Source organism: Passer montanus, unplaced genomic scaffold, assembly GCF_014805655.1.
Source record: "Passer montanus isolate IOZ18808 unplaced genomic scaffold, ASM1480565v1 scaffold29, whole genome shotgun sequence".
Classification (NCBI taxonomy): Eukaryota; Metazoa; Chordata; class Aves; order Passeriformes; family Passeridae; genus Passer; species Passer montanus.
Genome location: NW_024367596.1, coordinates 336696 through 349672, shown reverse-complemented (window position 1 = coordinate 349672; position 12977 = coordinate 336696). Strand labels below are relative to the sequence as shown.

Here is a 12977-nt window from a genome sequence, read left to right as displayed (position 1 = left end):
TGTCAAACTCACTCCTTTTGTAATGAGATGAAATTGAGGCTTCCTTAGAAACATCTTACTCTTTAGTAAGTGTACTCTTTACACTGCACTGAAGCAGAAACAGCTTAGTTCTGCCTGAGTTTCCACTTGCCCTTCTCCAGGAGCCTGGCCACAGCCATGGCCCTGTGCTTCCCAGAGCCCCTGCAGCTCACAGCCTGCTCACAGAGCAGCATCAGCACAGCCTCATTGTCTGGGGCTAGCTGTGCAGGCAGAACAGAGAAACCAGCTCACCCACACAGCCCACAGCTGACCTCTTACCCAGCAGCCTGCAGCTCTGCAGGAGGAAAAGCCAAATGAGCTGTGGTTCGGGCTTCTGATGCACTCATTTGCTGTCACTTGCACGCATTTGCTTTCTTTACAGTGTTCTCACATGAAATATAAGCTGGAAGCCAAAGAAAGAAAGTTTCATGTCCCCAGTTTTCATATTGCTGATACTCAAATCAAAATTTTTCCTGGTGATAAAGTTGCTTCACAAAAGCAGGGAAGGATGATGTGCTTTGTGAGCAAGAGGAACAGGGGCAGTGTCCCCACAGAGCCTCCAGCCCACTCACCACACGGGATTTACACTCTCATTCTTCCAGACCTCCTCCCTCTGTTTCCAGACTGCAACTTGCATCACACTGACACATGACAGTAAACAAAACACCCCCGAACCTCTAAAGGTATTATCTGTCAGATAGCCAAGGTTGAAAAACTCCCCAGAAGTTCCATTTTATTTCTGACATTTTAAAGAAATACCATATGCCTTTAGAACCCTGTATTTACAGAGCAGCAATGGGCTGGATATAAGTGTGCTTATATCCAGGACTTGTTCCTTGTGTGCCCTACTGATGTCACTTGTCCCTCCCAAGCCATCTCTGAAGACTTCAAAATACCAACCTGCAAATTAAAGAGACGTGATTTTCCTTCTTCCCCCAAAATCTGTGGTAGCTACACAGAGCAGTGACCACCACAAGGGCTGCAGCCAAGCACAGCACCCTCAGCAAGTGAACACTTCCCTCAGAGGGATTGGGAGCTACAGACCCCAGGGCAGGGAAGCTCCTGCTTCACAGGTGTCCCAGCTTCCCTCAGAAAAACAGAGCACAGGTTTGTGCTGAAAAGGCTGCTGTGCACACACACACAGCCAGGGCAGGGGGTGCAGGGAGGAGGGGAAATGCTTTTCTCTTACCCAGATAAAGCAACATGGTGACATCACCACTGCTGTGGTGAGATGCAGCCGGCTACCAACAGAACCAGGGGTGCTACAGAATTCTACACTGATGTAGACTTTTGTTGGGCAAGCCTGCACTGCCAGAGCCATTCCCACTGGGTTCTTGGAGCACAGGGCCCTGGCAGCAGCTGAGACAGGAGAAGCTGAAGGGTCTGACCATCAATTTGTTATTTCGCTTTTGACTGGAAATAACAAAGGGGAGCCACACGGCTTCCTGTCTCACAAGGGCTGTACCTCAGGGCTTCCTCCCTTCCAGCACCACATTTACTCACACACTCAGAATGCATCAACCTCAGAATAATCAGGCTCTGGGTTTGTCTCCTCTGGGGTCTTGCCCTGCAGCTGGTCCAGCCTGGACAAGCACAGACCCCACCAGAGGGGCTCAAACTGCTGCCCCAGAGAGCAGCAAGGGCACAGGGGAAAGCAGGCTAGAAGCTGTGTGCTCCTCTTAAGGTCACTATCAGTTATTTGAGCCACAGAATAAGTTTTTTCATTCCAGAGAGATTTTGTACTTTAACTCCTTTAGATGAGCAGGAACCTGGTGTTGGATTTGGAACAGTTAAGGATGAAAACACCCAGAAAGGTAAATAAGCAATTTGAGCAACCAAAGCAATGCTAACTGCATTATTAAAATTGTTACAAGACTGCTCAGGACATGCTCTATTTTCTCAGTGCTTGGGGAAACAGACTGATCCTGCAGTTATTATTTTGCTCATCTGGTCTCTGTTTCCTGTCCCAACACAGTCAGATTTGGGTCTCTCACAAATGTAGTTACAAATGTTAAATGGAAGCTCTGTGACTCCAAGACCTGTCAGAGCTCCTTTCCCACAGTGGGGTGGGGAGTTTTGTTTGTCTATTTCCAGAAAAGTGATCTCAGAAAGACAAATATCAACTCTCTGCATTTGTCACAAGCCCCATTCGTGAGAACCACATTCAAAACAGGACTTTTTCACTCTAAAGTGAAAAACATCTCTTGGCATCATAAGAATTCAGATGGACTTCAAAGACAACATCAGAAACACCCTAAGCCTTAAAGGCAGAGACCTAAGTGTACAAATATCCATGGAGTTCCAGGATTCCACATAGTAATTTCAAGAAATTCAACACCAGTCCTTTAAAAAATCAATCACTCCCTTCTGTCACATCACGTTCACTACTGCACACTGGCCAGAAAATCCTGCTGCCAAGCTGCATTACCAGGTTCCCCCACTGCTGAGGGGTATTTTAAGCTATACTTAACCAGGCTGTATTTTGCTACACAGGAGACTGACAAGTTCAAGAGTTTCACCAACCATTCTAAACATCTTAAAATGGATTAAAGAGGTGAAAAAATCATTCATTCTCTGTTCCCTTCCATGGTGGCACCTGTGACAGACTATGACAGACAATAAAATACATGTAGGTCAAATGTTAGGTGAAATTTGAGTGGGCTTAAGCCCTAGAAAAATGATGGGTGAGCTCGCAGAGGAGTTGTTACAGACATGAGAAAGTCACTACTGCATTCTCCAGATCACCCTTCCGAGGGCTCTGTTTCTGCCCAAATCAGCTCCTGCCCTCACAGGGACTCCTTGCCCAACTGGGGCTGCAGATGTGCCACAGGTGTTCCAAGTCTGCACTGGTGTAATAAAATTTATTCCAACTGAAAACTGTACAGTAGCAATACAGACTCTTTACTGGATTTACACCTTGACAATAATCACCACTGTGAAAATCGTTCTGGAGCTGTGCACAAGAGATGATTTGAGTCAAGGAAATATCACATGGAAAATACTTGTGGCCAGAAAGAAGGTTAGTAGTTTTCTCTGCAATCCCATCTAAAATGAAAGTGAATTTGCTGCTTTATGACACAGAATAGATTTCTAGATTTTGAGTCCTCCTACTCAGGCAAATCTCCACACAAGTCAGAGAGAGCCAGAAATGAGAGGTCCTTCCCTTGCTCAGTGCACATGGCCACATCCAGCAGGCAGCAACCTGCCATGTATTCATTGTGATGTTACATCTTTATGGGCCACCAGACCTTCCCCCCAAAACAATTCAACAGCTGCTGGCATTATTTGAAACTTCGTGAGCAAGGAGCTGAGCCTCTGTCAGCTGCACAAAGTGCTGGGCTTGGGCTGCACGCAGCCTGCTGGGGGCCCGGGGAGCCAGCTGGGACACAATCACAGAGCCATTCAGGTTGGAAAGGGTTTCTAAGATCACCACCTCAAAACATTAAGACAGCACTGCCAAGCCCACCACTAAAACACGTGTGATCCCTGATAAAGACTCAAACCAAAATACCAAAACTGGAAAAACAGACAGGAAACAAAAACATGCTTCAGCTGGGCTTACATCAAAACACAGGCAGCGGACAGCTGTCCTTCAAAGAGCATTTTTAACAACAATAATGTCAGCAGGCAGACATCCTATTTACAAAACAAAAATCCTTACAGGCTTCCATGAGCTGCCGGCTGAAAGCAGCGTACACAGCCTCGTGACTTACAGCCTCTTCTGCCAGGGAAAAGCAGAAGTGGTGAAGGGGAAGGAAACAGGAGACAAGAAGAGGACGAACAGCACCGCGCGTGGGGACATCGCTGCAGCGCGGGGAGCGGCCGACATCCAGCGGCGCCGGGCGGAGGGACAGCCTGCCCGGGGATCGGGGCTCGGGACCCTGCCAGGGGCTCCAGGACCCCTGCCCGGGGGGGTCGGGGCTCGGGACAGCCTGCCCGGGGGGCTCGGGACCCTGCCCGGGGCTCGGCAGTGCCCTCCCCTCACCCCCGGGCCAGGGCAGGGCAGCCCGGTGCTCACCCCAGCCTGCCCAGCAGGTGACACCTGAACCTGCACTGCTGAGGTGGATGTGTGCGTTCCCCGTCCATGGCAGGAGGACGGAACTGGACAATATTTAAGGACCCTGCCAACCCAAGCCGTTCCCCGTGGCTTTGGAAGTTCAAATGTCAAAATGCACAGGCACCATCCATCAAGCACTCTGCGCCAGTTTCAAAAGTTGAGCTTGAGTCAAGCAACAATGAGTCTTGAAAATTCCAGAGGTGGTTAAGAAGCTGCACATAATTTGGCAGTTTAATTTCTTCTCAGCTCCATGTCTAGTAAGGTGAAGCTAAAACTTTCAAAGCTCAGTTTTCTTCTCTCAGAAAAAAGCCAGCACCTTTTCTTCTCCTGCTCTCACTCAAGTCTCCTGTGCCTGCTGTGCTAACACAGGCACACTGCTCTCATACCCAACAATTCCCACTCGGCATTCTTCACCTCACAGAACACTGTGGTGCCATTAGATGTCCTGCAGATCAAATGGACACACCTGCATAGGAATGTCTGCTGCCCTGGAGTGGGGAGCGCAGCTCTGAGGGGCCAAAGCAGTGTTCTCAAGGCTAGGTCTAACCTCAGCTCACAAAGCACCACTAGACAAATAATGGCAGACAACCTGCATGAAGAACACAGCAATGACTTTCAGAAGTTTCCCTACCAACACTGCCTTGTGAAACACAAAGAGAACATTACTACAATTGTATCTGGAAGTCACAAGAACTTTGGAACACAGACAGAGAGAAGGAAAAAAGATACAAATACTTGTGCAACAGCACAAAGCCACATAATTTGGCTCCAAAAGCAAATAAAAACAAAAAGCCAGCACCCAAATGATAAAGCATATCACACCCTACCTGCTCAAAACCACAGCACATCCGTGTGCCAAAGTCCTGATGTCACCAGGCACTGGGGTTAAGAACTCTCAGAAATTTGCCCTGCCTGCTGTGACAGCTCTCCTTCCTCAGTTTCTCTCTGGTTACCATAAAAGTGTATTGGAACACAAAGACAACCCTGTCAAGTGTTTCACTCCCCCCAACTGCTCTGAGCCCCACATAATGCCTTGTTGGCACGTCTGTCTGTCTGGAAATGCTCCTGGACGTGCCATCCCCCCAGCACTACCTTCTGCTGGTGTCTGCCAAGCCCCTGAAGCCCTGACTGATGGAGCAGGTCTGTGCAGAGGGTCCTGGACTGCAACCATGGCTGGCTGTGAGCACAGACACTGACAACACACGGGTGGAGTCGCAAAACAGATCCACTTTTATTTTCCACTTTCAAACTTTACTCTAACAGTGTATTTTAAAGTCAGATATTTCTTCTTTTCTCCAAACACATTCTAATGAAATTCAGGAGTTTGATGTTATACATAGACCCAGTGCCATTATCATCTGCACTACACACACACTTTTAAAAAGGACTTAAAAGTGCCAGGGATTTCTGTGAAATTTTTCATTCATCTCTGGAAATAGGTTTATGAGCAGAAGCAAAATACAAAAAAACTCTAAGAGTATGTATTGTTAGAATGTTTTCCTGTACTAAATAGCCTAGTAATTTAAACCCAAAGCTTTTCTATCAAATACACACAGACTATGAATTGAGAGGAGATTGCAGCCATTGCCTCCTGGTTATCCTTACTCTGATTTGCCCAGAAGAACTTATGCTAAAGTATCTCCATGGAGTTGCTGGAATCTGATCTGCCAAAACAATGCAAATCCAACACTTCCAAGGTGTGCAGAACCCAGCTGATGGTCAGCCCTGGAGATGGGAGTGAGAGAGGAGCAGGGGGGAAAAGTAAAGAGGTTTACCCAGGAAAACATTCACATGGCAATCTATTGCTGGGATTAATGGTGGCGCAGCAGAATTATACTCCTTACTCTGCTCAAGGAAACAGATGTAAACCCTAAATCTCCAGTGTTTGTTTGGAGCTCTCTTACCTGCAGCTGACTCTTGGCTCTTGTCAAACAACCACCTCACCTCCAAGCGCTGTCCTCTCCCCAGGTGCTGAAGTGGTGGGCACACTCCTCCACCAGAGTTACAGTAAGAAACTTTTCCCCTTTCTACCCATAATTTATGCCATAACCTCTCCCTGTGCTGCATCTCTGGGACAGTACAAACACGAGGTACTTTGGAAAAATAAGAATAAACACTGGGTTGCAAACAAGTCTAAATAAAATTAACAGCAGCAGTCCACAAATGAGCTTATGTTTAAGTGTGCTATGGATGAGAACATGCAAACCACGTGTCTTTTGTCTCTAAGAAATTCTCAGGTGAAACAATAGATAATTTGAAAGCTGAGGCTGAAACAGACAATAGCAATAAAGTAGTCTAGTACTGACCCACACTGTCTCATATTAATTATTTTCATGCATCCAGCTGTGCTTGCCAAAGGCAAGGACCAACAGGTCTGATAAACAGGCAATAGCTTCAAAAAGAAAAACCCAAACCCAATCAGTAAATCCTTTTTACACAGCCTTGTTCCATTTTAATCCTAGGTTTGCCTTAAAACCTTCTTAGTTAACCAGACCCAGTCTTTAAGCCCAGACGATACAAAACTCTTGACCGGCCCGCAGAGTGTGTGCAGTTAACAAACCAGCGAGCTGATGTGATTCACAGAAAGCCCAAGGCCCGCGTGTGCTGCAGTCCCGCCGGGCGGAGGCAGGCGCTGCCCGGGGCCGCCGTGCCGGCCCGTGCCAGGGCAGGGCAGGGCAGGCAGCAGCAGCACAGGAGACCTGGGAGCGTGAGTTCCTGAGCCTCAGGGCAGGCTGGGGCTTCTGTCCAGTTGTAAGAGAAAACGTATTTGCGTATATTTGAAACCCGGACTGCACAGTTTACCGGAGCATCCTGCAGGCTGCAGTGTACAGACACACTGCCCCTGCCAGAGAGCACCCTGACACGGAGAGCAAGCACAAGCAAGTGCCCAAATGCAACCGGATACTGAAGTGAGGCCTCCTGGTTTGGCAGGGTGCTGTATGGTACCTGGGCACTACCTTAAAAAACAGCAAAAAATAAATACCCGGTTGGAAAAAAAGAAAACCCAAATCCCAAAACCAAGAAAACAACCAAAATATACAAGAGAGCAGCTCAGCATTACTGGCTTTAGAAGAAAACCTGCACAAATAAACCCTCTGGAAGCGTTCTTTATGGAGAGCAGATAATCAGATAGAGCAGCCAAGCTCGTCGTCTGAACCCCCAACTCATCCACTCCCCGGGGGCTGGGACGAGCAGAGCACTCATCAAATTACAGAGATCTGTCATCCTAAACCCTCGCTATCAAGTGACAGGGGATGCACTGGAACATCTGCAAGGCTGTACAGAAGGGCGCAGGGAAGAAGAGCCTTTACAGCATCCTCCAGCCTTCACAGCACCCTCCAGTCCTTACAGCACCCTCCGGCCGGGGCTGGCCGGGCACTGCGGCTCTCGGCCGGGCTGGCAGGGAGCCGGGGCTCGCTGTCCCCGCGGCGCTGGCACGCCCCGCGGCAGCCGCGCTGCCAGCATGCCGGCGCAGCAGAAGAAGCTGCTGTTCTGCACGGCCGGCGTGCTGAGCCTGGCCTGCGCGCTGGGCACGGCCGCGGCCGTGGGCAGCCAGCTCTGGGTCAGGGGCACGACCCTCTGCAGCACCGGAGCGCTGCTCGTCAACGCCAGCGGCCCCGAGCTGCACAAGTTCATCGGCCACATCCAGTACGGGCTCTTCTCCGGGCAGCGAGTGCGGCAGTGCGGGCTGGGGGGCAGACCGCTGCGCTTCTCCTGTGAGTACCCACGGGCTGGGGCAGAGCCCTGCCGTTCTCCTGTGAGTACCCACGGGCTGGGGCAGAGCCCTGCGGTTCTCCTGTGAGTACCCACGGCGTTCGAGCCGTCCTGCCCCCGGTGCCGGCGGGACGGGGCCGCCCCTCGCTCGGACACCGCGCCCCGCAGCGCTGATCTCCAGGGTCCGTTACTGATTTTATATACTGATACAGCCTGGCTAATGTTTCAAGAATCTATTACTGCAGCCACACGGATAGCCACATCTCGACAGATTTATACTATTTCTTTAAGAAGAATATTTGGGGGGTTTCATTAATCTCTGTTGCCTTCCTCTGTGTGCCAGCATTACTTTACCTCTGTGCTGTCAAGAACCTCAGGAAAGAGCTGGGGCACTGGCTGCTATTGAGAAACAAAGCGGCCCAAAAGTTGGCAACCTGTGGCACTAATTGGAAGAAGGGCTGGGGGAGGCTGTCAGGGGGATCCTGGCTGACTTGGTACCTGACACAGAGTGTCAAAGTATTAGTAATGGCTTCACTTTACATTCATAACCTATTAATCTTCAAGGATAAAAAGATCAATAAAAAAATAATGAAGTGAGACACAATTGTATCCAGCAGCAGGCAGAACAGGCAGTAAAAGCCAGTTGCTGTGTGTGCAATACCTCCCCTGAAGTTGCCACAGCACACAGATCACAATCATTCTGCTACAACAGCACATGCAAACTGCTCACACCTGGGATTTCATGCAAGGGAAGGTTGCCAGACTAGGTACCAGAAATTATTTACTATGTAACATTTTCCAAAAATAGTAAACCAAGCTAATTTGATATGGTATCAGTATTTGCTCTCTCTAAATTTCATCACTAGACTGTTTATACCGCTGAAGTTCCCTGTTGGTTGCCTGGTGTGCCATCCCAGTGTGCAGTTATTGCACTGGGGCTGTATCAGAGGGGTCTGGGCAAGCCAAGGATTTGGTTTGTGCTGCAGGTGACACTTATGAGCCAGGGCTGGTCCAGCTGCCAGCAGCTCTGGACTGATGCTCAGGTTCAGTCAGTGGCAGCTGTGAGGGGTCAGGAGCGTTCCCCTCAGAGAGCACTGAGGACAAGGTGCTGATCCTGTTCCCTGGGGCTGCAGCAGCCCCCTCCCATCACCTCGGTACCCTGGAAGCTCACCATGAGCATTCCAGAAAGCAGGACCAACTTATAAAATACACAGCCACAGCTTAATGCACTCACTGCACTGCAGCACGTCTGAGGAGAACAGACACAGAAAATAGGCTAAATGATTTAGTTCTGTGCTTGTTCCCATTAAGTGCTCCCCTCTGACCATTGTATCTCTTTTAATTATAATAGGAATTTGCTCTGCCAGCAAACCCAGTTCAGCTGGGGAAAACTTCTGCTCCATTTGTTCCCACTCATTCCCATCAGTTTCTAGGTCAGTGGTTCATTTTCTAAAGGTCTCTGCCATGCACAGCACACATGGGTTCATTCAGGACCATGAAGGAATGTTTAACTTTCAAGACAACATTGCTTCTGGAATTAATTTTTCCTGATCACATATAAAATGTTAATGCCCAGGGGGGATTCAATACCATGCCATAACTTGTTTTCTTAAAACAAACCATAGAAAATTGTATTATTAAACACACAGTTTTGCATGTTTTCCCAATGCATCAGACAGTGTCACAGGAACTAATGCTATTCCTTGTAGGAATCCTGCAGAGGGAAGCACTGGAAGGGGCTCGAGGTCTCCCTGGAGCCTTCCCTTCCTCAGGCTGTTGTTTTGATGATTTATTGTCCCACTCCCAGAGAGGAGGGGATGGCTAAGCCTTCAGCCAAGGGAGATCAGCCCCATAACACTGGCACTGGAAGAGACCTCGGTGACACCTTGTGCCAGGCCTGCCCCTCAAATACAGCTGCCTGGCTTGCCCCAAAAGATGCTGTTCACAACGAGGAGCAAACAGCACCCTCAGGAAGGGGAGGAGAGGCTTTCCCTGGAGCTAGCCTCTCTCCTGGCCAGCCTATGCTTCTGGGTTTCACAGAATTTTTCTGCCTCCAAACAGCCATGAAAAACCATTTATAGTGAATTATTTCATCTGGTTGCATTTAGAAAAGCAAAGGATCAAAACAATCACTACAAATGAGCAGGAACCCCCAGCCTGACATCAGAGACAACTTTGCCTAATGTGTATAATAATGTTGTGTTTGATTTGTTTTCAGTTTTTCCAGATTTGCTCAGAATCATCCCTGCAAGTATCCACGTTAGTGTCATTGTCTTCTGCACAGTGCTGATTGTCTTTGCCCTGGTGGGAGCAGGGTTCTTCATGTTCAATGCTTTTGGCAGCCCCTACGAGACGCTGCACGGCCCCGTGGGGCTGTACCTGTGGAGCTTCATCTCCTGTGAGTACCCAGGCTGGGCTGGGGCTGGCACTGCTCAGCATCACCGCTCCTCAGCAGGGGACAGCGGCTTAAACTGTGGCTGCTTTGGCTCTAAATCGGCAAAAGCAAGCCAGGCAGGAAGGCAGGTGGCTCTGCCACATGAAAACATGCGTTTTCCAAATTGAAATTGAGAGAGAAAGTGGGGAAATCCCTCAGAGGGGGGTGGCAGGATGGGAATGGGCAAGCAGATGCAGGAAGCCATGGCAGCAGGGCCCCAGAGCTGGGGAGGCATCACTGACACCCCGCACACAGTCAGAACCAGGAGCCACCCCAGAGCAGGAAAAGGGGGGAAAACAACCAAAACATGGCAGTGATGCAGCTGGTTCCACAACAGGAGGGCTCCAGACTAGGTCAGCACACGGAGCAGCACACGGAGCAGCACAGCCTTGCCAAGGACAGGAGAGCTGAGCAGCCAGAGGCTGGCAGCAGCTCGTGGTCTCTAAGGACCACTGCCACGCAGGGATCACAGCCACACACCTGCTCCCTGCTGCTGGCTGGCTGACAGGCAGAGTTACCCTGTCTTCACAAGGTGTTACACATTACAACCAAGATTTAACAAAGGACTTCAGAACATGTTTATGTTCAGGCACACAGAGAGCTCCATTATGCCCAATGGGACAATGACCAACTTGGAGCTGGATGTGAGCACAGATACTTCACTAGCTCAGGGCACTAAAGCAGCCATGCTAAATATTCCTGGTCCTGAGCCAAATCCAATTAGAAAAGGTTACCCATTTCAATAGCCATTGGCTTGGATTCCAAAAATAATCCCTGTTGAAGCTGTGGGGCCATACAAACACTCTCCCTGTGGTATTGCTGCAGTACACATCATGCAGCACTGCTGAGGGATTGCTGAGGTGACGAGCATCTCCCCCTCCCTTTCAGGTTCCTGTGGTTGCCTCATCATGATTCTCTTCTCCTCAGAGGTGAAGATCCACCACCTTTCAGAGAAAATTGCTAATTTCAAAGAGGGAACTTTTACATTCAAGACTCACAGTGAGCAGTTTGCAAATTCCTTCTGGACCATCCTGGTTTGCTCCCTGGTGCACTTCCTCAATGCCCTGCTAATCCGATTTGCTGGATTTGAATTTCCCTTTTCAAAATCAAAAGATTCAGGAGCAACCACAGGAGCAGTTGACTTGATGTATTAAAATGATGGGATTTAAGAACATTTCAAGCAAAGAAATTTGTCACAATTACATCAACAACCACCAGATGTACCAACTTGTGAATGATTGCTCTAGGGAAGGTAAAAAAAGGGAAGTTTCAAATAAGTGTCAATATGGTGTAAGCAATGAACAAAAGAAGATGTGCTGTATGGTAATGTCTGGAAGGGAAAGCCCTCTTTCTTGGAGTAAGGTCTTAAGACATTTTTTTCTGCAAACTGTTTAAAAAGTGGCTGGTATGAAGAAAAATAGGAATCTCAGTAGCATTGCAGTGAATCTGAAAAGTCCCGTCAATGGGTTGCAGTAGAAGCACACAGTCACCAGCAGCAGCTCTGCCCTTCAGCCCTGGTGAAGGCAAGGATGCAGCCGTGAGCACATCAGAGCAGCAGGGCCCAGGGACACCCAGCAAGGGACAGGACAAGGCCCAGCCTCTGCCCCAGCACCCCTCGGACTCCAGCTCAGGGGGCACAGCCCAAACATCTGCACTTTGATCTGGCTTCACATGCATGGCAACAGCACCATTTCTCTCCGTGAAACTCTCTGGGCTTTTTCCTTTTAACAAACCAAACTCTGCTCCAGACTCCAAGTCCTGGGAGCCCGCGTTTCCCCAGCAGCTGCTGCAGCTTGGTACAAAGCTGACACAGCACAGCAGACGCAGGGGAGATGCCACGTGCTCCTGCTTGCCTGAGGGAGGCAGCCAGGCTTGGCAGGCTGAACAAACCCTCTGCAGCTCACCAGGAAAAGGGCATTCCCAGGGCAGAGCCACGGCAGTGAGCCCAGGTACCTCCACCTTCCACTGCCCCTCCAGAGAACAGCCCTGCAAGTTCTCATCAAACAATGCCAACAAACCCCGTGAGAACCCCTGGTGAAGGGCAGCAATAACACAGCAGACAGGCTCCCGTGCAGGCTGCAGCTCAGCAGGGGCTGAGGAATAAACACAGGGAAGCCAGAGCAGATGGACAAACCACCCTCGCGCCTGGACATCCCCAAGCCAGCTAAAGCAAGAGATGCTTCCCCAGGCAGAGCATCACACAGCAAACCCTGCCTCTGTGGGGTTACCTGGGTGCCTCGGAGATGTGCAGCTCCTCACAGGACACAGCAACAGCCCTCAGAACAAACAGAGGCAGAGAGCCCTGCCCCATTTATCTGCAGGGGCTGTGCCCAGCTGTGGGAGAGGAGCAATCCCTGCCAGCTGGAGTGAGAGCAGTCCCAGCCAGCTCCCACCCGGTGCCCAGCTACAGATCAGACCCAGTGCCAGAGCCCTCTGTGCCTCAGGACCTACCAGCCCACAAGGCCTTACTGACTTTGATGTATTTTTTGTATTTTTACTGTGAAAGGCACAACACTGTCAGGTTGTTGCAAAGTTTTGTCAGCTGTATCTTTCCCAAGGTAGCTCTGCCCCCACATCTCCCTGCATTTTATCAATGTGGAAGCGCTCCTACAAGTCAGCACAACTAGTTTTTTTCACCATTTTCTTCATAATCTATATGCATATTCCTCCTAATGTTAATGTATGTTTTTAAAGCGTCATTTGTATTGCATCTCATGGTATTGTTTATTACACAGCAAACCCAAACACATTCTT

At 49.4% G+C, this 12977-nt stretch overlaps 1 protein-coding gene across 2 annotated transcripts; it reads left to right on the top strand.

Moving 5' to 3' along the window:
* Positions 1–7538: 7538 nt before the first annotated feature.
* On the top strand, positions 7539–11377 carry CLRN1 (clarin 1). 2 transcript variants are annotated; one of them, XM_039713602.1, is made up of 3 exons: positions 7539–7791; positions 10008–10187; positions 11112–11377. In XM_039713602.1, exons 1-3 carry the CDS (start codon positions 7539–7541, stop codon positions 11375–11377), a joined length of 699 nt encoding a protein of 232 aa, XP_039569536.1. The 2 variants fall into 2 exon arrangements, with proteins under 2 accessions (XP_039569536.1, XP_039569535.1); XM_039713601.1 differs by having other exon boundaries at positions 11073–11377.
* The last annotated feature ends 1600 nt before the right edge of the window (positions 11378–12977 follow it).

What these genes read in the sequence shown, in the direction of transcription:
- CLRN1 (XM_039713601.1), top strand. Translation starts at nt 7,539, where the DNA reads ATGCCGGCGCAGCAGAAGAAGCTGCTGTTCTGCACGGCCGGCGTGCTG. An exon ending in CAGACCGCTGCGCTTCTCCT is followed by an intron (nt 7,792 to 10,007) that starts GTGAGTACCCAC and finishes ATTTGTTTTCAG; the next exon opens with TTTTTCCAGATTTGCTCAGA. An exon ending in CCTGTGGAGCTTCATCTCCT is followed by an intron (nt 10,188 to 11,072) that starts GTGAGTACCCAG and finishes AGCACTGCTGAG; the next exon opens with GGATTGCTGAGGTGACGAGC.